At 60.1% G+C, this 21,112-nt stretch overlaps 6 protein-coding genes across 6 annotated transcripts; 3 read left to right on the plus strand and 3 right to left on the minus strand.

Annotated features, from left to right (window-relative positions):
* Positions 1-84: 84 nt before the first annotated feature.
* PUNSTDRAFT_128361 (pectin lyase-like protein) lies at positions 85-1,893 on the minus strand (the record flags this gene model as incomplete). The annotated part of the gene is made up of 13 exons (XM_007388319.1): positions 1,616-1,893; positions 1,493-1,562; positions 1,359-1,441; positions 1,272-1,299; positions 1,060-1,219; positions 931-1,007; positions 777-875; positions 705-716; positions 599-655; positions 468-544; positions 351-408; positions 208-297; positions 85-160 (listed from the first exon to the last, which is right to left on the minus strand). The coding sequence occupies exons 1-13, from the start codon at positions 1,695-1,697 to the stop codon at positions 85-87; spliced, it is 969 nt and encodes a 322-aa protein (XP_007388381.1). The 5' UTR covers positions 1,698-1,893.
* Positions 1,894-8,375: 6,482 nt separating this feature from the next.
* On the minus strand, positions 8,376-8,963 carry PUNSTDRAFT_138632 (uncharacterized protein; the record flags this gene model as incomplete). The annotated part of the gene is made up of 2 exons (XM_007388320.1): positions 8,376-8,624; positions 8,682-8,963. The coding sequence occupies 2 exons, from the start codon at positions 8,961-8,963 to the stop codon at positions 8,376-8,378; spliced, it is 531 nt and encodes a 176-aa protein (XP_007388382.1).
* Positions 8,964-9,971: 1,008 nt separating this feature from the next.
* Positions 9,972-11,144, plus strand: PUNSTDRAFT_55575 (uncharacterized protein). The gene is made up of 3 exons (XM_007388321.1): positions 9,972-10,203; positions 10,345-10,872; positions 10,940-11,144. Exon 2 carries the CDS (start codon positions 10,553-10,555, stop codon positions 10,733-10,735), a length of 183 nt encoding a protein of 60 aa, XP_007388383.1. The 5' UTR covers positions 9,972-10,203; positions 10,345-10,552; the 3' UTR covers positions 10,736-10,872; positions 10,940-11,144.
* Positions 11,145-11,169: 25 nt separating this feature from the next.
* Positions 11,170-12,757, plus strand: PUNSTDRAFT_55576 (uncharacterized protein). The gene is made up of 2 exons (XM_007388322.1): positions 11,170-11,478; positions 11,550-12,757. The coding sequence occupies exons 1-2, from the start codon at positions 11,276-11,278 to the stop codon at positions 12,577-12,579; spliced, it is 1,233 nt and encodes a 410-aa protein (XP_007388384.1). The 5' UTR covers positions 11,170-11,275; the 3' UTR covers positions 12,580-12,757.
* Positions 12,758-16,811: 4,054 nt separating this feature from the next.
* On the minus strand, positions 16,812-17,966 carry PUNSTDRAFT_47529 (uncharacterized protein; the record flags this gene model as incomplete). Its single annotated transcript, XM_007388323.1, has 5 exons — positions 16,812-16,860; positions 16,919-17,039; positions 17,287-17,419; positions 17,501-17,545; positions 17,610-17,966. The coding sequence occupies 5 exons, from the start codon at positions 17,964-17,966 to the stop codon at positions 16,812-16,814; spliced, it is 705 nt and encodes a 234-aa protein (XP_007388385.1).
* Positions 17,967-19,786: 1,820 nt separating this feature from the next.
* PUNSTDRAFT_138635 (uncharacterized protein) lies at positions 19,787-21,000 on the plus strand (the record flags this gene model as incomplete). The annotated part of the gene is made up of 3 exons (XM_007388324.1): positions 19,787-19,884; positions 19,995-20,176; positions 20,234-21,000. The coding sequence occupies 3 exons, from the start codon at positions 19,787-19,789 to the stop codon at positions 20,998-21,000; spliced, it is 1,047 nt and encodes a 348-aa protein (XP_007388386.1).
* Positions 21,001-21,112: the final 112 nt, after the last annotated feature.

The raw sequence follows: 21,112 nt of genomic DNA on the forward strand, positions 1-21,112 counted from the left end.
GCCATGAACTCAGGATAACATTGCCAAATGTCACACAATGTACCCAGATATGTACCGCGTCCATCGAATGGAGCAAAGGATCAATCAAGGAAGAGACGTCACTATAGCAGCCCCAGCTGAAGCAGTCACGGCAGCTACGACCGCGCTTGCCGCATCAGTCCTGGAGGAGCATGAGTGATAGTTATAGCAACGTATACATGAACTTACGCGTAAGTGTATGGAACACTGGTGAGTGTTCCGACCGCGAGATCAGAATCGAGCGTGGTATCCTGGAAGATATTGTTACGTTGGTTGGAGCTGCAACCGCGTTATCAATAGATAGACCCGCCAGAGCGGATATGAAGGCTTACAATCCACCGTTGAGGGTCGTCTCGATGGGGTCGGTGACGTTGTTGAAGACGTTGGATTCTGGAGCATGTTGAGGAAACTCCGCTACATGACAGGCACGGAGAAATCGGAAGACCCACCGACCAAGGTTTGAGCACCGTCACGAGAGTCGATAGCAGAATCGAAGACGTTGTCAAAGTAGTTGTTGTAGATATGGCTGTGATGCATCAGATGAGTCCATGCGCACCAGCGGAAGCAACGTCTCCCATACCCAGTACCAAAACGAATGGAGGGTGTGCGCGAATTGACGTCGAGGAACCAGTTGTGGCTGTAGCACGTAAATCATAGTCCGTGTATCCCTTGCGCGGACGGCTTACTGGTACGTGACTCTAAGGAGAGGAGAGTTAAGATATCTCGAATCATCCTCCGAATCAGTGTGACGCACGTACCGAAGATGACCCGAGTCCTCGTCGCCGGTATTGTCAGAACCTCCAACAAGTGACGTCTTGAAGTGCTGCTGGAAAATGTTCCAAGAAACAGTGACGAAGCTGAAATGACCCGGTCAACTCCGGCTTTGACATGGTAAACATACACGCCACGTACTCGGTGCCGTGGTTCATGTCGAGCTGCCCATCGTAGAAGTCCTTGTCATGGTCCAAGTCCGAGGTGAATGTGTTATGCTAAGAAACGTTGGGGCGAAAGGTGAAACTACTATTCAGGGCATCCACGTACGTCAACCCAGATGTTGGTAGACGTTTGGAGCTCAATCAGGTCAGTTGGGTGCGGAGACTTGGACAGTTTGAGGTTGCGGAAGATGACGTTGGTTCCCTTCTTCACGCGGAAGCCTCCACCGGTGACGCCGGAGTTGCTCCCAAGTCCGATGACGGTGGTGCTGAAAAATGGGTCAGTCAACGTCACCTCCAAGGCCACCGAGTCATGCGCACTGATTTCCAACGTCGATGGTGTCTCCATCTAGCATCATAAATTGCGCGATTAAGTGTTGCTCGATGAGGATCTGCTACGGTGCCTACCGCCAGTGATAATGCCAGATACCTGAACGATTTTCGGCGTAGCGCCTGTGACAGCACTACGCAAATCTGCCAGCGACGTGACGCTGTGTGTTTGTGAATAAAAATCCCGCGGGTCATGGTCGAGGCCATCTTACGTGGTCACTGTGCCGCCCGCACCTCCGGTAGTGCCACCATTCAACGTCGCATAACCGAAGAGTTGGTTGTCTGCTCTACATTCACCATCGCACTTCAATAACGTGGTGCAATATTGGACGTACCAGATACAGCTCGGCGGTCGAGGACCGTAGCAATTGCGACGGAGAGCGACACAAGGCCGAGGAAGAAGGTCGAGAACTTCATGTGAGCAACGCAGGACAAGAGGCCTACAGCGGTGATGAGTTGGTGAGACCCTTTTATGCTCGTCACGTCGCAGCAGCCGGTATCGGTCTTGAGGGCAGGACGTGAGCCGGGCCGCTAGGATGTTCCACAGCACGCCGTCTGACGCAAGTTCCATATCATCGGTGAAAGTAGTCGACGGGCCGCCTGAAGAAGCGCGGTCACCACCGACTAGGCAAGGGTCAACGCTTCATTTGTCCGCGCCAAGCATGAACTTACGTGCGAAGGCTGGACGAGGGGCGTAATCCGAGGACGCGTGAGGGCAAACATCGGACAGAACGTCGCGTTGGCTGTTTGACCATGGTTCCAATGCCGGCTGACCATGTAATGTATCTCGACTGGCGGCCCGGAAGGTAGCGTCAGACGTAAGAAGATCTGAGTTAACCTTTTTACAGTGCTTCTCGCTGATCGCATTGCCCACGAAGCCTGGCCTGCGGTGATATTTTCAGCATGTTATGTTCTCACAGACACGACAAGAACGACTTGCGATGCGGAAGCTCCACCGAGAGAGGTCGAGCGAACGGCGCCCACGAGACGGCTTTAGAGGAAGGTCATGAGATGGCCGTACAGCCGAAGTATAACCTGCGGCTGAACATCGCATCTGTTTGTTGAGGTCGGATTTCTGGCAGACTTATACGACGCTGAGAGCGTTGTTGGGCACGGCAAAGGTGATTATTGAAGGTGTAATGCTGTCTGGGATAGGATGCACAATATCAATGTTACCGGTTGTTCTTGTTCAACGGACGGACGACCGGATCTTTTCATGAAGCATTCGTGGAGTCCATATGATCGTCCTTACCCGTTGTTACGCCGGACGAAGTCCTTAACCATCACTTCTTCTCGTCGATCCCGTGATCGTTATGGAGGACGGGCGCCTTATGGCGTGATTCCCGGGCTTGTTGCCAGTGTAATTGTGCGTGGTAGTGCATAAGCTCTTCGGCAGCCAGTCGTGAGGATTGCGTCATTCAGGTGGTAAGCAGAAGTCTCGCAAGGGAGGTTGTAGGGGGGAGAAACGAAAAGCGAATGACGATATGCCGACCTGATCCATAGTGGCTGCAGTACGTCCAATCTGACGTTCATTCAATCGTCCGTATGTGATGGCATGATGACCCGTGAGGAAAAGCTTTGCATGTTGTGATCGTGACGATACACGGTAATGATCGTATGGAGGGGTCTACGCTTAGGAGTGTGCAGTCAATCGCAACGCAAGCAATGTCCTGACAGAGTTCGTCATTACGGCCCACTATGCTATTCTTCAAGTTCTCAGGTATCTCGCACCTTTTGGCTCCAGAATACCCCCCCCCCGCGCCTCAGTTCTTGGGTTCCCATCGTGAGTATGTGGCTGAGCGATGGGTCTGATATCGAACGTCGAACCAAGCTGTTGCTTCCCCTACGTTGAGCACTGATTAGCATGCAAGAGAACGGTCCGTTATTCAAGTTGAATCTCGTTCAAGTCAAGAAAAAGAGCCTAGGAGGTTGGGCAGCGGGTGACGTGGAAGAGGATGGATCGTTGACAGATCACTTGGCGAAGTGGCAAAAGCATAGGACAATGTTGGAACCAAGGATCAAGTGGTACAGGTGGTTATATCGCCCAAGACTGGCTGTGGGCTGGGCGAAGGTCAGGCGATGAGCGTGAGAATTCACACATGACCCATCCGCGGTGCTGGACCAATTGCATGCTGTGTGCACTGTTCGATGCGGGGGAAAGAGTTTTTGCTCCTCAATTCACTGAAAGAAAACAGAACTCCACTCTTATGAGTAGCTGAACCGACCAACAAGTGGTATTGAACACATTAACCAGCATATGTGTAACGCAGAACCCCGTGATAATGCTGCATTTTCGTAGTCTTCACTGCTCAAGTATTACCCTCGCTCCTCCGTAAGATATATGATGCTGCGCTGGTGTTTTATGCTACAAAACGGAAGCAAATGCGACCCGCATACTTTGCTCCTGGTAGAGCCACGTCCAGAAGATGCACCGGCACAGACGAATCGGGATCAAAAGGCGGAGGAGAGTCAGTGCATCCCAGTTGATATCTTAGCGCACTACCCATCACTCCATGCCCTGCGGTGCAGCGATGTAGATAGTGCAGAAGTCTTGGCAGTCGAGCGAGCATAAGAGGACATTTGTCACCACAGGCGTGAGCGCATCGGATGGCGCACCTAAATATGGTCGACGTGCGCAGTGAGCAGCTGAGTAAACCAGTTACCCGAACGAATTGACAGTCACGGTGAGAATCCTTGAGCTATCAGAGCCACGAGCAAGGCTGCTTTCCGGAACGTTCATGTACGGTGCGGGGGAAGTTCACGAGTGTGGTACTTGCAAGCGCGTACATAGTGTCGCCGTGGTTGGATGCTATACTGACATGGCGATAGGTCGTCAACGGCTCGGTACGCTCCGGGCGGGCAAAGGGGCGCGGATGCAATCCGTTTCGCAGAGAGCTCACCAGCATAGCGGGTCTAAGAGCAACACAGTGGCGGCGAACATGCGGCCGGGGCGCGCGTAACCTCAGGAAGATCCGAGTGCAGGGATGATCGTGTCTTCGGCCAGGACTAGGCAGCAACAGTCGAGCGGCGGCTGGCAGCGGTGTCCGGGGTAGCCCACCCCATCCTCGGTGGCATCGTGGGCAGCCCAAGCAGAAAATACGACGGAACGCCCACCGGCGTGAGACGGCGCGCCTCGTTCGCAGGTCAGGCCCGACGCGCAGTCCAGCGAAGGGCACCTTGGCGGGGGGCGTTGGAGGGCTCCGCAGCAGGAGGCGGAAAGCTGCTGCCCAAAACGGGTATCGAGGTCGGGCTCGTGTACGCCAGGAATAGACCGGGCGCAGCAAGCGGGGTTGCGTTTTCCCCCGGGTTCTGAAAAGAAGCGTGAGAAGTGGAAGTGAATCGGGGGAGAGGGCGTGCGCAAAGAGCGGGTGCGACGAGCTCGGGACGGTTTGGGTTGCCCACGCATCTTGCGCGTGTGTATAGCCGCAGCGCGCTAAGAACTGGGATGAGTTGCTGACGATGTCATCGCCGGCGCTGCCGGATCTTCGCATGATCGAGATGTGGGTATCTTTGCATAAACGCGCATCGAGACGGGCTTCGGCTGTGTAGTTACTCCGGAAGAGCCCTGAAGACCAACAAAGGGCGTGTAACGAGCTTTTTCTGGGGTCGAGATGGGTATGCCAAGAGGCCGGGATACAAGCCACGGTAGGGGTCTGAGCCGTAGGGAATGTTCATGGCGATTCGGTATCACTGCGATGTGTTGATATACCGTTCTGAACAGCTGGCAGGGTCAGAGTTAGTCATGCATTGCGTGCATCAGAAAAGACGCCATTATACGCCAAGGTGCCTGACCTCTGGCACCTGTGTCACGACGTCACCAAATGCGCGGCTACGCACTTGGTGTTCTCGTCCACCCGTGTATCCTGGACGCTAGTGACATGAGGGGTGGTCAATAAATGAAGGGACACGGGGTACGCGACACCGCACGTTGTCGTGGAAGAGCCTCGATTGCGAGCCCACAAGTCACAGGTCCGGGATCACGAGTTGCTGAAGGATTCATAATCGAACGCGTGCGATATGAGAGGAGGGTGGGGAGCATGACGGGTCAACAGTGAGAACATAGTGCCGGGCGACGATGGGACGTACGGTGGGATCCTGACAACCGAGCGTCGCTCACGGACACGGAACTTGACATCATCTCCACGCCGTACTCGATAGGCTTCGCGCATTCTCGAGAGACGCCTTGCGGGAAGGGGGGGAGAGGATATCCAGACCGTCTCATCGACGTCCCGGAACAAGGATCGCGATCGATAACGAAGAGGGGAGGAGAAAGCGGAAGGGAGGGGGGTATAGGTGTCATCATCGAGTGCGTCGGCGCGGAGAGGCGCGACGTCCGCGAGGCGCGAAGCCGGGCCAAAAGGAAGCGCGCTCGAGCGAAGGCAGCGAAGCACGCGCCAGGAATCACAGGTGCGGGGCGGATGGCTCGCGATCTTCCGCGATGCGGCGATGGGCGGGGTTCAAGCTGACCAGCTGACCTCTCCTACGGGCGGCTATGTACGCATAAGCACGGAGCTGTACATGTTTATAATGCGTGCGGCCCCTCGGAGCGGCGGACGGAAAACGCGTCGCGGAAAACACGAGGCGGCACTGCGGGAAGGTTTGGGGATAGGGGGCCGCTTCGGCCCTGTCAGGCGGGACAGGGACAGGGGAGGCCCCCAGGCGGCTTTATTTGGAAAAGCGGAAGCGGAGGCAACGCCGAACAGGCGTGTTCGAAGCAGGCTTTCCCCGGTTTTGCTACCGGGGGTTGGGTAGAGAGCACTCAGGTGCCAAGATGCGCGACACCTACGACGGATTCTTGTGCTCTGCGCAAAGGCATGAGCGGCCGTTTGACCTATTGCACGAAACACTCAATCGTCGGTTGCGTGGTCAAGACAGAGTGACAAGCAGCTTACAAGAAGCGGGAGGGAATATCGAGGCGTTCGTTGCTGCATATAACGTCCGGGGAAGGCGCGATCCCTAGCAGTCTGTACCTGGCGAACAGTGGTCGAAAGCAGTTAGCCTGTGGCGATGTCAGCACGTCGAAGGCGGAGTGAGAAACGTAGATCACGATATTGCTCAGAAAAGAGCGGCGGCATCGGAAGGGACGGTACGCGCCCAATATTTGCGGCAATCCAAGGTTCCATCGGGCGATACGTAAGGGCTCTCTGGTGGCGCAGGCTGCTTGAGCGGACCCCGATAGCAAGGAGGTCCCGCCATCCGAGAGCCGAGGTGCTAGCGCTGCTGTGCGATTCGTCTCCGATAAGGGCGAAACGATACGGTTCAGCGCTGGTACAAGTTGGCCGATCTCGCTGATCGAAAGTGGACCCCCGTGATGAGGTGCAGGGGCCGGAGCGTGCGGAATGGTCTGAATAGAGATGTGGATGGCGACCTGCAAGGGAAGGTGGAGGTGAACGCGTTGGACACTACGTGCTGCAGGAAGGTGGCAATGTAAACTCACCGGTATGGCGCGGCCATCGCGAGGATGGGGCGGAGCCGCGCTCATCAAGTGGCCGGACGCGAGGAAGTGGAGAGTTGGCATCGAGCAACGGGGATAGCTGTTGTGACGCGTTTCGAAACCCTCGGCGTCGTGTTCTTCCCCCCCGGAAGCTCTCGAATGGTCGGGTGACCACACTCACTGCGCGGGATGGAGTAACCGATGAACGACAAAGATGCGGCGATGTGAATGGAAGACCGAACTTTGACATGATGTGATGCAACGTCGCTCTGGCTGAGGCTGGCGCGCGGACGTTTCGTCGGGTTGCATGATGGTGCGTTCGAGGCGAATCGTTTTGAAATGCGATAGAGGCATGTTTGCTCACCAGATCGGCGTGGTCCTTTGCGCTATACCAATAATACCGCTGCACAAAGAGGCCGCCAAGCTATCGGCTTGCGGCCGCCTATGCACAGCGTACGTGCTCAGGGGAACGTTCACGGCCAAGTATCCCGTAGTTTTCGGCATCGGTTGCGGCGCGATTGCCAACGCCACGAAGGAAACTCGACGATTTTGTGAAAACAGGCGGGCTTGACGGGGGTATATTCATCATTCCATGGATTGGATTCTCCGGGAGGCATCGGATGATGTAACACATTCGCACAGGCGAGCTAACGGAGGTACTGAGCGAAGCCGCAGCGGGTGAGTGTTATCGGGTGGGCAGGGCTGTTCCCGTACGTGGCGGGTCACGGGTCGCCTTACCAGACCGGTCAAGAGGCGAGGGCGGCGTTTCATGGATGTCAGAGGCGTGTTTGACCTTCCCTCCCAGGTTCCGCAATATTCGCCCATCGCGATTGAAATTCCAGTACAGATTACAATCGCTGCCGAGAGCAAGAACGCCCGGCGTCTGAGCTTGCAGCTCGTGGCGATCGAAAGTCCTTTCGCGATGCAGATTATGGTTGGCGCCGGCGCAGACCAGTCGAGCCGGGTCCATTCCTGATGTGGTCAAGCCAACCTGTGCGACGCGCGGGTGTAACGGCGGGAAGCTGACACCAGTGACCGAGAGACAGCAAGGGGGGGCGTGTGAGGATCTGTTTTACGTGAACATGACGCGACGGTTCGAGAAGAAGGCTCCGAGCTATGAATAACGCGGCCGAGGTTTTCATGCAGAACCGAGATGGGAGCATCTTTCCAAAGGAGAGAGGACCGGGGTCAGGCCGTCGATGATCGGCGGTGGTTTGGTCGGGTCGGGTCTGTGGGCCACGGCTGCTGCGGGAGGCCAGCCAGGATGCTTACGTGCGCCTCCTCGAGATGCGAAGGTTCTTGGGGAGGGAGCGAAATCGGGCGGAAAGGTCTCCCAAACACGGCCGCCCGGGCCAGCGGCGTACGACCACGCCGGCGAGAAAGGATCGGGAAGGGTGGTCGACGAAGTGGGCGGGTGGGCATGCGCTACCCTCGCCATGACAGCCTTGCTGTGCCGCCACCCCGGTGCCACCAGCCCCTCTCCCATCCGAAGCCCACGCAGAAACCAAGCGGAGGGGGGCGAAGAGGGGCATCCGCCGAGGATCAACCCTGATAAGGCGCGTAGCCTCGCTGGGCTCGCGCATGCGGTGCTGCGCGGCGGCGTGCCATTCGTCGGCGCTGGCGCGATTCCGGGGCGGGGCAAGCGCGGGCCGGGTAGAGCGTTAGTTCGGGGCTAGAGGCCAGGTACGGACGCTGCTGGGCGACAGCCGGCGCGGGTTTGCGGGTCCCTGTGCTGCTGGCCGTTGCTGGCAACCGTCTTTCCCTCGAGCCCTCGATATCATGGTCGGCGCAAGTGGGGCACCCGCGACGGCGGCGACGGCGGGGTAACTCAACCAGGACGTGGGAAGCAGCGGTGGCGCCCGGTGGCTCGGCGATGAGAACGGCACGGGGCCAAGCGTCGGGAAGCGGGGCTGGGCGCGTACGTCAGCAACGCGTCCTTCCGAGGAATGCCCTCCGGCGCGGCGCACGTTGGCCGACAGCCGTGACGGCGCGCGCGTAAGGCCGGAATGTATTGGCGCGCAGACGACTTGGCCTTGCCGCGCGTTTCCCTCCTCTCCTGCTTTCCCTTCCGCACACCATCGGTGCGGCACGCTTGGCGCAGCGCGGGAAGTCGCCGCGCGCGCACAGGGGCGACGCGGAGGCGGCGTGCTACGGGCGGTGGGAGGCCCACCCCCGTGGCCCGGGGCGACTGCGCAACGCGGCGGCGCGCGGGCGTGAACCCGGGGTGGCCGGGGGCCGTCGCTTGCCATAACGGGCGTGCGCTCGTCGGCACCGCCGGCGTGTTGTGCCTGGGGACGCGTGACACGATCGCTCCGTGTTCAAGGCCATCATCGGTTGCCCGATTCGGAATGGGGGCGAACCACCCCGCGAGGCCTGGCGTCCCGCCGAGAACCGTGAGTGGCCCATCCGGAATGATACATCGCCCGCGTGGACGCCGCATATAAGACCGCGCGGGGCGCGCCGCCGCCCTCGACTGTCGCCCCCCGCCCCCGCCCGCCGCTCGTGCCCCGCCCTACCTGCCCGCCAGCGCTGACCCCTCCTCCTCCAACCACACGCCCCACCCCGCCGCCGACGTTCGCCATGACGCCGGCGCCCGCGTCTCCGGAACGCTCGCCATCGTCGGTCGGCACCGCCGTCAACGGTGTCGTCAAAAAGGAGCCCACGACCGTGTCGGCCGTTTTGCCCCGCTCGCACTCGCCGTCGCCGCTCAGGAGTCCAAGGGCGACCATCGCATTGCCTGCTTTAGACACCGCCGCTGTTCGACCTCCGACGCGTGACGAGAGCCCCGCCGCGCTCGCCGGCTTGCTGTCCGCCAGTTACAAGGAGATCGAGGAGCTCAAGCACGAGCTCGCCGTCGCCCAGAAGCGCGCCGCAAAAGCCGAGAGACTGCTCGCAGCGGTGAGCCTTGTCACGCCCCTATCGTTTTGGCGCGTTTCTGACGCCTGTTGTCGTGCCCCCCTTCAAAGGTATCGCACCCCTCATCACCCCATCCGTCCTCTAAAGATGGACATGATTCAGGAAAAATGCCTGAAGCGGCCATAAAGGCCATCACCGATGCTGAAACACGCGCAGAACGAGCAGAGCTCGCGCGCGACGAGGCCATGGCACGCCTCAAGTGCGTATATGCTATTTCCTTCGATGAAACTCGCTTCCTGACGCGCACGCGATCTCCGTTCAGGGTCGTTCAAGATCTTTACCATCAACTAGACGATTATCTGAACACTGCCCAATACCGCATGGCCGATGCACGCGCAGGTATGCATATATTCAATCGTGATGCGCATGTGTTTCCGTTTCTCTCGGGTGCTGTCTCTTCCGAGGTTCCCGAAGCGCCACTCAGGCAGTGAAAAGGCCGCTCGTCTCCCCGCACCTCCCGTTGCAGTATACAGATCAGCGCGCTGACAGCCATGTTGCTCCACAGGTTTCCGCAAGGTCATCGATGAAGGTGGCGGTCGAATCGTTGTCACACCCATCAACCTTCCCGGCGAGGTACGTTCTCCTTCTCAACCTCCTCCTTCCAACTTTCTATTCTTTTGCCATGTACTTATTTGCTCCGTACCCCTCTTTTACGTCGCTTTCGCCACCAATAAACACCAGTATCAGACCAGTCCTCACGCCCGCCCCAAACAGCCTCCCGCCACCGCGCAAATCATCAGCGCCTCGTCGCACGTGCCCTCGTCCCGTTTCCCTCTTCCGACGCCGCCATTCAACGTCGGCCCCTCGTCCTTAAACCTCTCCAACGCCGCAGCCGGCCCTTCTCTCTCGAGCGCAACCCGACCCATCACCGCTCTGAACGTACCCGCGGGCTCCGCCTCCTCCTCCCTGAGGAGGAGCTCCAATGCCCAACTACCGATCTCGGCGGGGTTGCAGCTTCCGCCACCGCCGCACCCGCATCCGCACGGGCACGCGTACCAGGGAAGCGCCGCGCCGCAGTACCCGCCCGCGCCCTCCGCCTACACCTCCTATGCCGCTCGGGAACGGGAACGCGAGCGAGACGAATCGTTCGGGAGCAGGAGGATGAGGGAAGAGAGCATCGATAGCGCGTACCCGCACAAGCGCCCGCGCGGAGATGACCGCGACCCGCATCGCGAGCGTGAACGCGAGCGGGAGAGGGGCAGGGAGCGAGAGAGAGCCAGGAGGGATTCCTACCTCGACCAGGTGATTCGATAACGCTTCCCGATTTGCAACGACGACGTGACTGATGGGTGGACGTTTTTTTTCGCAGCGCCCGTCGTATGCGCAGGGGCAGCCGCTGCCTCAGGCTTCGACGTCGATGTCTGGCCCTGGACACCACCCGCTTCCGCCCGTTCAGCACTCGCAGCCGGCGTACGACCCTCGTTACCACCAACGCCCCACCGCAAGCCCCGACGAACCCAGGAGACGATACCCAGACGATAGCAAACACCCCCAAACCCACGCATACCAGCAGCAGCAGCAACAACAACAACAGGCTCACGCGCGCCACCAGAGCCAGCGCAGGAGCCGGCGCTCGCGCAGCCGAAGCGGCGGCAGCTCGCACAGCCGGAGTACGTCGCGCTCGACGTCGCCGTCGCTGGACGAGATGCTCCTCGAGGCCGCCGACGGCAGCGAGGAGCGTGAGCGCAGGAGGTCTGGCAGCCCGGACTACCGCGATCGGCGGAGGGAGCGGTACCCGCCGGGCGCGTACGGGGTGAACGGCCATTATGGTGCGCCGCCGCCGCACGCGATGGGACCTGGCTCGTACCACGCCGGATACCCGCACGCGTCGGGCGCGATGCCGCCTGGGTAAGCAATCAATCCTTCGCCTTTGCGACGGATCGGAGGGTCTGACGTTTCCGCTCCCGTGACATTTATAGCCCGCTTCCCGCGCCCGGTCAACTGCAAACGTATCAGACGCATATTTTCGCTCCACCCGTGACGGGCGCGCCCGTCAAGAAGCCCAAGGGCGGCGCACCGCCGATGCCGCTCCCCGGTCCCGGAACAGCGCCCCAAGGGCACGCCGTTCAACAACAGCCTCTCGTCCCCGCCGGCAGCACCGGTAGCGTGATGACGCTCGGTCCCAACGGATCCGTCATCTCCGGCCCATCGACCGTGGGCGGCCCCGGCGGCTTCCCGCCGACGAACAACTCTGGGCAGCGCATCTGCCGCCAGTGCGGTGTCGCGGGGCGTTACAAGGACGGCAAGTGCGTCGAGAAGTGGGGGCCGGGACCCGAGGGCCCGGGCACGGTGTGCGACCGATGCCGGAAGAAGATGAAGAGGGTGGAGAGGAGGGGGACGATGGAGGCACAGCAGATCGCGCGAGGGGACGCGGCCGCGCTTGCGCATCACCATTCGATACCGAGGCAGCCGCCGACGGCGGTTGGGCTGCAGAGGACGGGGACGGAGGCGTTGAGCGTGCCTGCGCCGCAGGGACCGGGCCTCGGGCCTCACGGCACGCAGCTGCTGTCGCCTCGAGGGTCGTTTCGCGAGGTGACGAATACCGGCGTCGGCGCCGCCGTGAACGGTACATCGGCACGCAAGTCTTCGTCGCCTTACACGTCCGCGCGTCGTCATTTCTCCCCGCCTTATGGACACGGCACGTCGGATCGCCACCGCGCCAAGTCGCATTCGGGGTCGAGCGTGAGCGGGTCGCCGTTGAGCCAGCCTTCTGGCGCGAGCAGCACCGAGAAGGTTCCCTCGCCCGAGCTGAGGGACTCGCGCACCGGCAATAACGCCATGGAGGTGGACGAGGGGGATGCGGATGCGGAAGGCGACGAGATCGACGCGGACGCGGACGGGGAGACCAACGTCGAGGGTGAGGCCGAGGTTGACGCTGAGGCCGACGCCGATGCCGAGTTGCTTGAGGCGGTCGACGCGGCCGAAGCTGCTCATGCTGGCGACGACTGAGCGCCTCCGAGGTTTTTTTTTTCGTTCGTCATTTTTGTTCGCTGCCCCCCCCCCCCCCCACTGCTTTCGGTTTCGTTGCATATGCCATTTGTTGTCTCTCGTCCATCGCACTGATTTGTACCGAAGCCATTTTTTTCCACCTCAGTTTTGTGCCATGTTGTATCATATCTATCTTATCGAGCATTCAACATTATCCTTTTTTTGCGGACCATCCACGGTGCGAGTGCTTTGACGGAACACCCTATGTGGTGGTAGTGACCATAGCTTCATCAGCATCTTGCCTTTGGGCACGAGATCAGATAACCTCGAGACCCCGTAACGTGTTTCTCGGCGATGACCGACCGCACGGGCGCGCGCGCAAACGGGAAACCACCAGGCGCGAGATTCTCGTCCAACGATTGACTTCGGTTGATCCGTGAAAGGAGGGGGCGGGTATCGCCGGCGCTATCTCGCGCCCATCGGACGCGGTGACGTCGGTGAAAGCCTTGCAGCTGCGTCGGTGGTGGGGCGGCTTCCGATGCCGTAGGCAGTACGAGAGGCGGGGGTCGCCACGAATGGGAGGGGGGGGGGGCTCATATGACTTCGGGCACGACTGGAACAGTGATACATAACACATGATACGTAGCGCAGCGTTAGAGCGTATACGTCCCCCCCGCGCCTCGAAGCTCGCAGCTCGATCGCTCGAGGTCCGTGGGTCCCACCCTCCTCCTCCCATCCCGCCTGCGCGGCCCACGCTCCACCTCGTTGTTACGGCGACTTCGAACTCCCCGTCTTCCGCGCTGCATCGTCGCCTTTTGGCCGCTCTGTCCAGAGAGCCCGGGGATCCAGAGAGTGGTGAGCGAGAGCAAAAAAGCAAAGTGACCTCAACTCTTCGGGGGGCCCCCCCGCTCGCAGCGACGTGTTGGGTCTCCCTCCCTTCGCGGCCGCTGGGGAGTTTTGCTGAAACGCAGGGTAGTCACGCCCGTCGTCACCGAGACCTGAGGAGCGCGGCTTCTTCTGGCTATGCTCCGAAGATGGAAGGGGGGGGGCGCCAGGGAGGAATGAGCCAACGGGGAACACCGCGAAAACGCCACAGCCGCGCGATCTCCACATCTCCACATTGTTTTTTTTGGTCAAAAGTGATAGCTGTTTTCGCTCGCGTTGGCCGTTGGGGGAGGGTAGGGGGGTAGGGGAAAAGAGAGAGAAAAAAGGGGGCGTCCTAGAGTCACACGGTCTTTCGCGCTGGTATTTAGCAACGTGCTCGAACGCGTTCAGACGACGCGGGGAAGGGACAGAGGTATGCCAAAACCTCCATATGCCGGACCGGGGCGTTGAGCGCGGCCGGCCGCCGCCGCCTCCACCTACGAAGCACGTTTTGGAAACACACTACCACCACCGTTCCCAATATAAGTGACAAATGATTTTCGAGGGACAAGCAAGCATCTCCTTTTGACCCGAGGATGTGACATTTGCGGGATGAGATGATGAAGGAGTGAGGAATGTAAGGGAGCCACTGCTCACCATTATCGCCCCTCTTCCCCTCCCCGTTTGTGTGCCCAGGTGGGCGGGCATGCTTGACATCCTGAAGGGTCACAGTGACCCTAAAAAGTGCAGAAGGCAAAAAGCGGGGCGAGCTCGGGCGATTTTTTTTTTCTGTCTAGATTGCTTGCAACGGGACTCATGGGTAGAAGGAAGCATTGCGGGCAGGAGGAGTCTGGGGAGGGAGATGAGCTGGAGCGGTGTGAGGAACAAAGCAGATTGTGCCGTGTAGGGCTGCCCACCAAAGCTAGCACTCTGAGCCCGAGTCCTCGTCTTCGTCGGAACCTATCATCGCGACATCCGGCTCGGACGAAAACCGAGACAACGACGGCGTGGGCGAAGGTGCAGGAGGCGTCGCGCGAAGTTCCGAGTCCGCGCTCGGGCGCATCAAGGACGGGGTGAGGTGAACGTAGACGAGCTCGTCGTCGGTGTCCTGATCCTCATCGTCCGGCGGAACGGAAGAAGGAGGAGCGGGAGCGTGGGCGGTGCCGCCGTCGGCGTCGGCGATGTGGTTGCGATAGTGCCGGCGCATGTTGCTGTTCACGCTGAACTGCCGGCCGCAGGTCGGGTGCGGGCATTCGAAGGCTAAAAAAAAAAAAACATAATCCGTCGATCAGCACGTCGATATCGGTTACCGGCAGGGGGGAGGGGCGTTGGTAGGAGGAGAGAAGAGACGGATGGGGGGGGGAGCGAAGAACTCAACGTTTATCGCCGGTATGCGTGTTGATGTGGATCTGGAGGCTCGAGGGCCTACTAAATCGTTTGTTGCACAGGTGGCAGACGTGCCTCCGTTGAGCGTGATCGCCGTCGTGAACGCTCCCCAAGCGCATCTTGTGCTGGTGCAGCGCGATCGCGTCGTCCAGCGCGTTCGGTATGGAGATCACTCTTGCCGCGGCGCGGGAGTCGTAGCGAGCGCCTTCCTCCCTCGACGCGTATCGCTGAGCGCCGTACTCGGGATTGCGCATGACGTGCTGCTCGATCTCCACGGGCTTGCCCTGGGTTCGGTATGCACCAGGGTAAGGAGACGCTTGCGCGCGACCGGTTACCGGCGGGGGATGCTCGGGTCCATCCGTACGCGTGCGCTGTCGGTCCCTCGTGCGCGCCTCGTCTTCCTCGCGCGTTTCGGGAGACGAGGTAGAGAAGAAGCGGGCGCAGGGCACGCCGCGCACGACGACGTACGGAGGCTGCGCCTGCGGGCCGGGAACGGGGCGCGTGTGGTATATGCCCGTGCGCACGGGGCGCGGGGGAGGAGGCGCCGGCGCGTACGGCGCGAAGCGCGCGGAGGGGGCGGGAGAGCGGGGTCGGGGAGAGACGCAGCGGGGAGGGAGGGGAGCGCGATGCGGTGCCGGTTCCCGGGATGGGTAGGCCGGAGGTGGTGGGGGTCTGTGAATCTGATCTGTGCGGGCGGGGGGAGCTGGTGCCGGTGCCGAGCCGTGACGGACCGCTCGAGTGGAGGGAGGGATTACGGAGACCGACGAGGCGGGACGAAACGGGGGTGGTCGAGCGTACGAGGGGACGTGAAGAGGCCCCGGAAGCGATTCGGCTGCAGAATGACGCCGAGGTTTGTGAGGGTGGTAAGGTTCCGGATTTATATAGCCTAATCCGCTGACCTCAGTCGCTGTTGACGGCGATGATACATCCGGGATGGAAACTTACCGGGAAGCATCTCGTGGATGCTTGGCAAGGAGATGTTGTTTGAGCTCATATCGACCGAAGAACGGTTCGTTAGGGTCAGTCGCCCCAGTTCAGCCATTGCTTTATATCGAGGACGAACGCTCGCGGGTGCCATGCCAGAACGGAAAAGGACCTACCCTCAGAAAAATGGCGAGACGGAACGCTTTCGGTGATCATCGCGACCGGCGGGGGGGCATGTTGCGCCTTTGCGAATCCCATACATTGACGCGTGTCGCCAACGAGCTGGGACAACGCCTCGCGGAGAGAAAGAATATACATGGATTGGTGGTGGGCTACTCTGTGCGGAGGTTTTTTTCAGCTTTAGCAAAAGCGAATTGCCAGCTCAGAATCGTCTGATGGGATCATGCACGGACGACGGGCTCACTGCACATGGACTGTCCTGCGAGACTTTGCTGCGCGGTCAATTGATGATACGACGAGAGCCCAAGCGCTGATGAAGGAGATATATATATATTAAAAGAGAAATCGAAGACCCATTTCCGGTAGAGGATGCAGCGTAGTCAGCAAGCACGAAGGAAGCGCGGGGACAGTGGAAGATCTCGAAGGCCCGGATGGCGCGTCGTCCCCGAATTTTGCCCTTTCGGGTGATAGGCCTCCCTGCGTCGCGGTCGCGTCGCTCGGCCCGGACGGCGATGAGGAGCAAACGTGGATTCTGTCACTATGGAGCACCAAGGCCGCGGAGTCCAAGCAGCGCTGAGGTTGGAAGTGGAGAGTACTCTCGCAAAGCACGCGCTTTCACGGGGAGTCGAGAGCGGATCGGTGCGCCGCGGAGCGCAGATAAGTAGAACGTTCCTGCTCCCGCGAGAGACGGCACTGAGGTGCAGGAAGACCTTGGGACATCCTGATGGGTACGGCAGCGTAGATGCAGGTCGTTTATTTTATTGGTTTCAGCAAGTTGAAAACGGAGTCACTGCTCACGTGACCTATTCAATGAATCCGATGAATCGGACGACAGGTTCGCCGCTGCTGTCCCGAGACCCCCGAACCCCCGTATCACCTACTTTCCAGTGGTCTCGCGACTATGATATGTACTCCGAGGGGACAATATCGCCTGACGTCGCACGAAAGCTGCAAAGGCGTTGCCATAAGACGGCAAGACACGTCGAAACCGACGAGACTAACTCACAGCCCATCGCGGAGGCGCGCTCGAGTTCGGTTAGCCTTTGCAGGAAAAAAAGTAGAAGAAGAAAAATCCTCGCCACACCCCGGCACCGCGCAACCCTTGCGTCTTCCATTTTGATCGTGCTCTACTTAGAACGGCGCGATATTAAGTATATTCGAACAAAAGCCGATGCCCTCGCATCCAATTTTTTCCTTGCGTCTCCATCACTAATCCCTTCGATCGTCCGACGAAAACGTCGACGGAACAGGTGCGCATGGCGCGCAACAGACGCGGCCGTCACCCTCGATAAGCGGGTCTCCCTCTGATGCGCGCGACTGCGGACCGCCACGGATGGTATCAAAGTTTCCGATTTTTTTTTTCTCTTTTCTTACCTTCTCTCATCTTCTCTGCATTCCCTTTTTCTTTTCTGATGCATCCCAAAACTCGTAGAACCTCGAGAACCTCGGACGCGACCTTCGTCTCCGTGGGGCGCGCGATCCTGCCCGCCTCATAGAGCGCGATACGCTGCAGGAGGAGCGCGAAACGGCGACAGTCATTATCTCTATTTCTCGGGGCACCGAGTCGAGAAATTGTCGACGGACTCACCTGGTTCGGTGAACGACCCGTGATAACCGCGCCCGGGAGGGGATACTACGGCACGGGAAGGAGCCGGAAAACGGGGGCGGGGGTGGTACGTCGGAACGCCCTCGCTCACCGAGCTCCCTCCTACGTCGTACGTGGCTCCTCCCCTTCCTCCTCCTCCTCCTCCTCCTAGACGGCGCGCCCGGTTCGCGAGGTACGTCCGCCACGTCTCGCCGAGCGCAAGCTCGTCATTCGACGTGCCGGAGCGCGAGCGCGAGCTCGAGCGCGAGGAGCCGGAGCTGGAAGCCGGCGACGGGTAGTCGAACCCGAGCGGACGTGCGGCGAGCTCGCGACGGCGGCGTCTGACGTATCCGCCGCCGTCGTCTCGCGCGGCGGCCGGTGGGACGAGGAGCGCGCTAGGGTCGTGCAGCTCGGGTGCCCTGGACGGGCACTGCCGGGCGTTGTGGTCCGCGCGGTCGACCTCGCGCATGGGGCGCCCGCATCGCGGGCATTCAGAGATGCCTGCAGGTAAGGCTGCGACTGGGGCGCGGGATCGAGGAGGTAGCATTTGGACTGGGCCGGGCGCGCTGCCGCCTGGGTATGGGGCGCTGGTCGATGCGGAGTTAAAGGGGCCGGATGAAGTCGCAGGAGAGGTACACGGTGAGCGGGTTGAGTTTGGGATGGGCGCTGACGCGGGGGCTTGAGGACGATCTGGGGTAGCGAGCGTGTAGATGCTAATCCACCCGTTGGGTATGAGCACCAGCTGTTGCCGGCGATGTCGATGATAGTCCTGGCTTGCCATACAACAGTGACTAGCCGGCTCCAGAGGACGGTCAGAAATTGGATGCCGGAGGACGGTCGAAGGTACGGGGGCGAGGGGGGTCGATTCCGGTGTTTATAATCCGGTCAGCTATGATGGCCGGACACGATGTTGGGGTTCCATTCCACCTTGGAAGCTAGCGAAATATCCGTGGGCCATTATCTGCAAAGAGCGCGCGGGCGCCTGAGTGACCTCGAGATAGCTTGCGCGGGGCTGGTGCGACGGCAGCGACTGTGCCGCGAGGCTGCAGAGCAACGGGGCCAATCGTCAGCCGCATCTACGAGCCATGTCAGGAAGCGGTGCGCAAATCCGGGACGTCATGCTGTACAAAAATGACTCACGGAGGGACCATCAGGTCCTAGTGCACGATACCGATACGAGGAAGGGAAGGCCAGAAATGTTGGACTGCATTCCCTAAAGTAGCCCGGGCGGTCGCGGTGCCGCTACCGTACGATGACATAGAGACGAAACGAGCGAATCAATGACCCTCGGCGGATCAGCGATGGATCAAGCAGAATGTATACCATGACATATATCGGTGCAGCAGTGGCCAGGAGGCGCCGAGTGCGGACAGAAATGTCACAGCACCGCGAGGAACAACGACACGGGCTGGATAGCTTGACGCCGTCGGCTGTCGCATCTATGATGAAGAGAAATGTTGATGTGAACTGAAGGCCGCGAGGTGCTTGTCTGAGAAAGATTCGAAGCTCGTGATGGATATCGACATGCGACAGAGTGAAACGTTGCCTGGTGAAGGCGAGCGTCAACCTTGAAAATGTTGGAAAAGGCGCCCGCACATCACGCTCGTGTCTGTGACCGATCGTAACGTCGACGTCGTCGCCTCGTTCCGTCCACCTTGGTCCTTCTCTGTAAAGTATATAGCTTATGTAAAGCTATGCTACGACGCGACTAGACCGAAACAGAACAGAACCGAGTGTATTGAGCTAAAGACGACATACATGATTGTCTGTACGGCGCTTATATCTTAGCGGTCCGGATTATACACGGCCAGACAAGATGACGGCGGAAATCGCGTGGATTACACGCCATGTGGTTACCATGCGCCCAATCCACGGGAATCCACGCCGCGTCCAGTGTCAATCGACGAGATTGGCGCGCAGTGGAATGCCCTTCGACCCAAGCTGTAGAATACGACTGTACCGCGGTTCCGTTGAGAATACATTGTGTGGCCAGTCGTAATCCATCGTTTCGCTTTGTGTTTTCCACCGCAAGCTACCAGCGCCGTCACGTGTGCAAGGACTTGCCAAAGTCAATGGGTGATTCGTGCAGCAGCGGCAACGCGCGCGGTCAAGCTGCTCCAACTCATCTCCCGCCAACAGCACCAGCGAAGACGATTAGACGATGGGTCACTCTCGCCATGGCCAAGGGCACGGGCCTTGGTAGAGTCATGCCACTCTCTGAGCCTGCTCAGAGAGTATGGGTCGGGAGATGGGGTGTGCGTCTATAGCGGTTGTGCCCACCGTTGCAAGATGAACCCCCGGACGACCTGGCATGCCAACCCCCTATCGTCTACGCGTCCTCACGGCGCTGTGCGCATTTCGGATATGTTTGATATGCTGAGGGCATGGTACGTTCTGAGTTTTCCTCTTACCGTTGTAAACCCAATGCGCTCATACTTTCATCCAGGTGTGCCGTTGCACTTTTTACCTAATCCCGGTCGCCATTCGACCACCGCAGTGGCCTCGTCGCCGCAACTGCCTCCACTCATGTGCCCACGCCCGTCACAGTGATGACTCCCAAGACGTCTCCACCACCTACAGCAGTGGGCACGCCGTACGGCCACCCTGCGCCCTCGCCTCTCGCTCATGCGTACCACCACGTTCACGACCCCGACCGCGATACCTCGGACGCGGACTCACGTGAGTCCGCTATCTCGTAGAGCATGGCACGCATCTAACGAATGCATCTCGTCGCAGTACGCACATCGTACGGGTTCGGACCCAGCCCAAGCGCGAGCTGCGCCAGCCTGACGTCGCTCACCACATCCGCCTCCTCGCGCTACTCTCAATCGCAATCTCCCTTGCATACCCGCTCCTTTGTCGTCAAGAAGCCACTGCCGCCCACGCCAACCTCGGCGCCACCGCTCGCCGTGCCCTCCTCGCCTTCGTCAACGTCCCTCGTCTCCGTCTTCCGCACGGCATCTCTCAACCGCTTCCGGCGGAGCAAGTCCAAGGCGAAGGAGAGGCCCAAGAAAGAACCCGCGACACCCGAAGACACGGTTCGCGTCGACTACCCGTACATTGGCGCGCACCTCGATCGCGAGCGCTCGGCCGTGCCGCCCCCGCCCGAGCATGCATACACGCACGGGCTCCCAGACCCGCACTTGCCTTTGCCCCCACACAACGTACGGTGGCAATTGGCACACAGTCCGTTGGATGTCCGAGCCAGGCCACACCGTTCGCGCACGGACCCCGACGCCGACCCCACGCCCGTCACTCCACCGAGCGAGTTCAGCGCTCGGTTTCAGGCCTGGGGGAAAGCGCGCGCGCACCGTGCTCCAGCGACTCCGGAGCCTCTCAGCCCGCGCCGGGAGATGTCACGCTCGCCGCTGGCCACGCTCGCCCTCGAGGAGGAGGACCGTGCGTCCCGGGAGATCTCTCCTGCGCCCGAAGCAGATGCACCGCGGTCATCGACATGCTCGTATTCGGAGAGCGACGAACAGCAGACACTGCGCGGACGTTGAGCCCCTCTTGCGCCTTGTGCCGCGTCCGCGAGCGACCTGCCTACGTCCTTCCTCGACCTCGACGTGGACGAGAGGCCTGCGCATCCACGTTGACGCCACCGCCGACGCCGGG

Source organism: Punctularia strigosozonata (genome assembly GCF_000264995.1).
Source record: "Punctularia strigosozonata HHB-11173 SS5 unplaced genomic scaffold PUNSTscaffold_18, whole genome shotgun sequence".
NCBI classification, from domain to species: domain Eukaryota; kingdom Fungi; phylum Basidiomycota; class Agaricomycetes; order Corticiales; family Punctulariaceae; genus Punctularia; species Punctularia strigosozonata.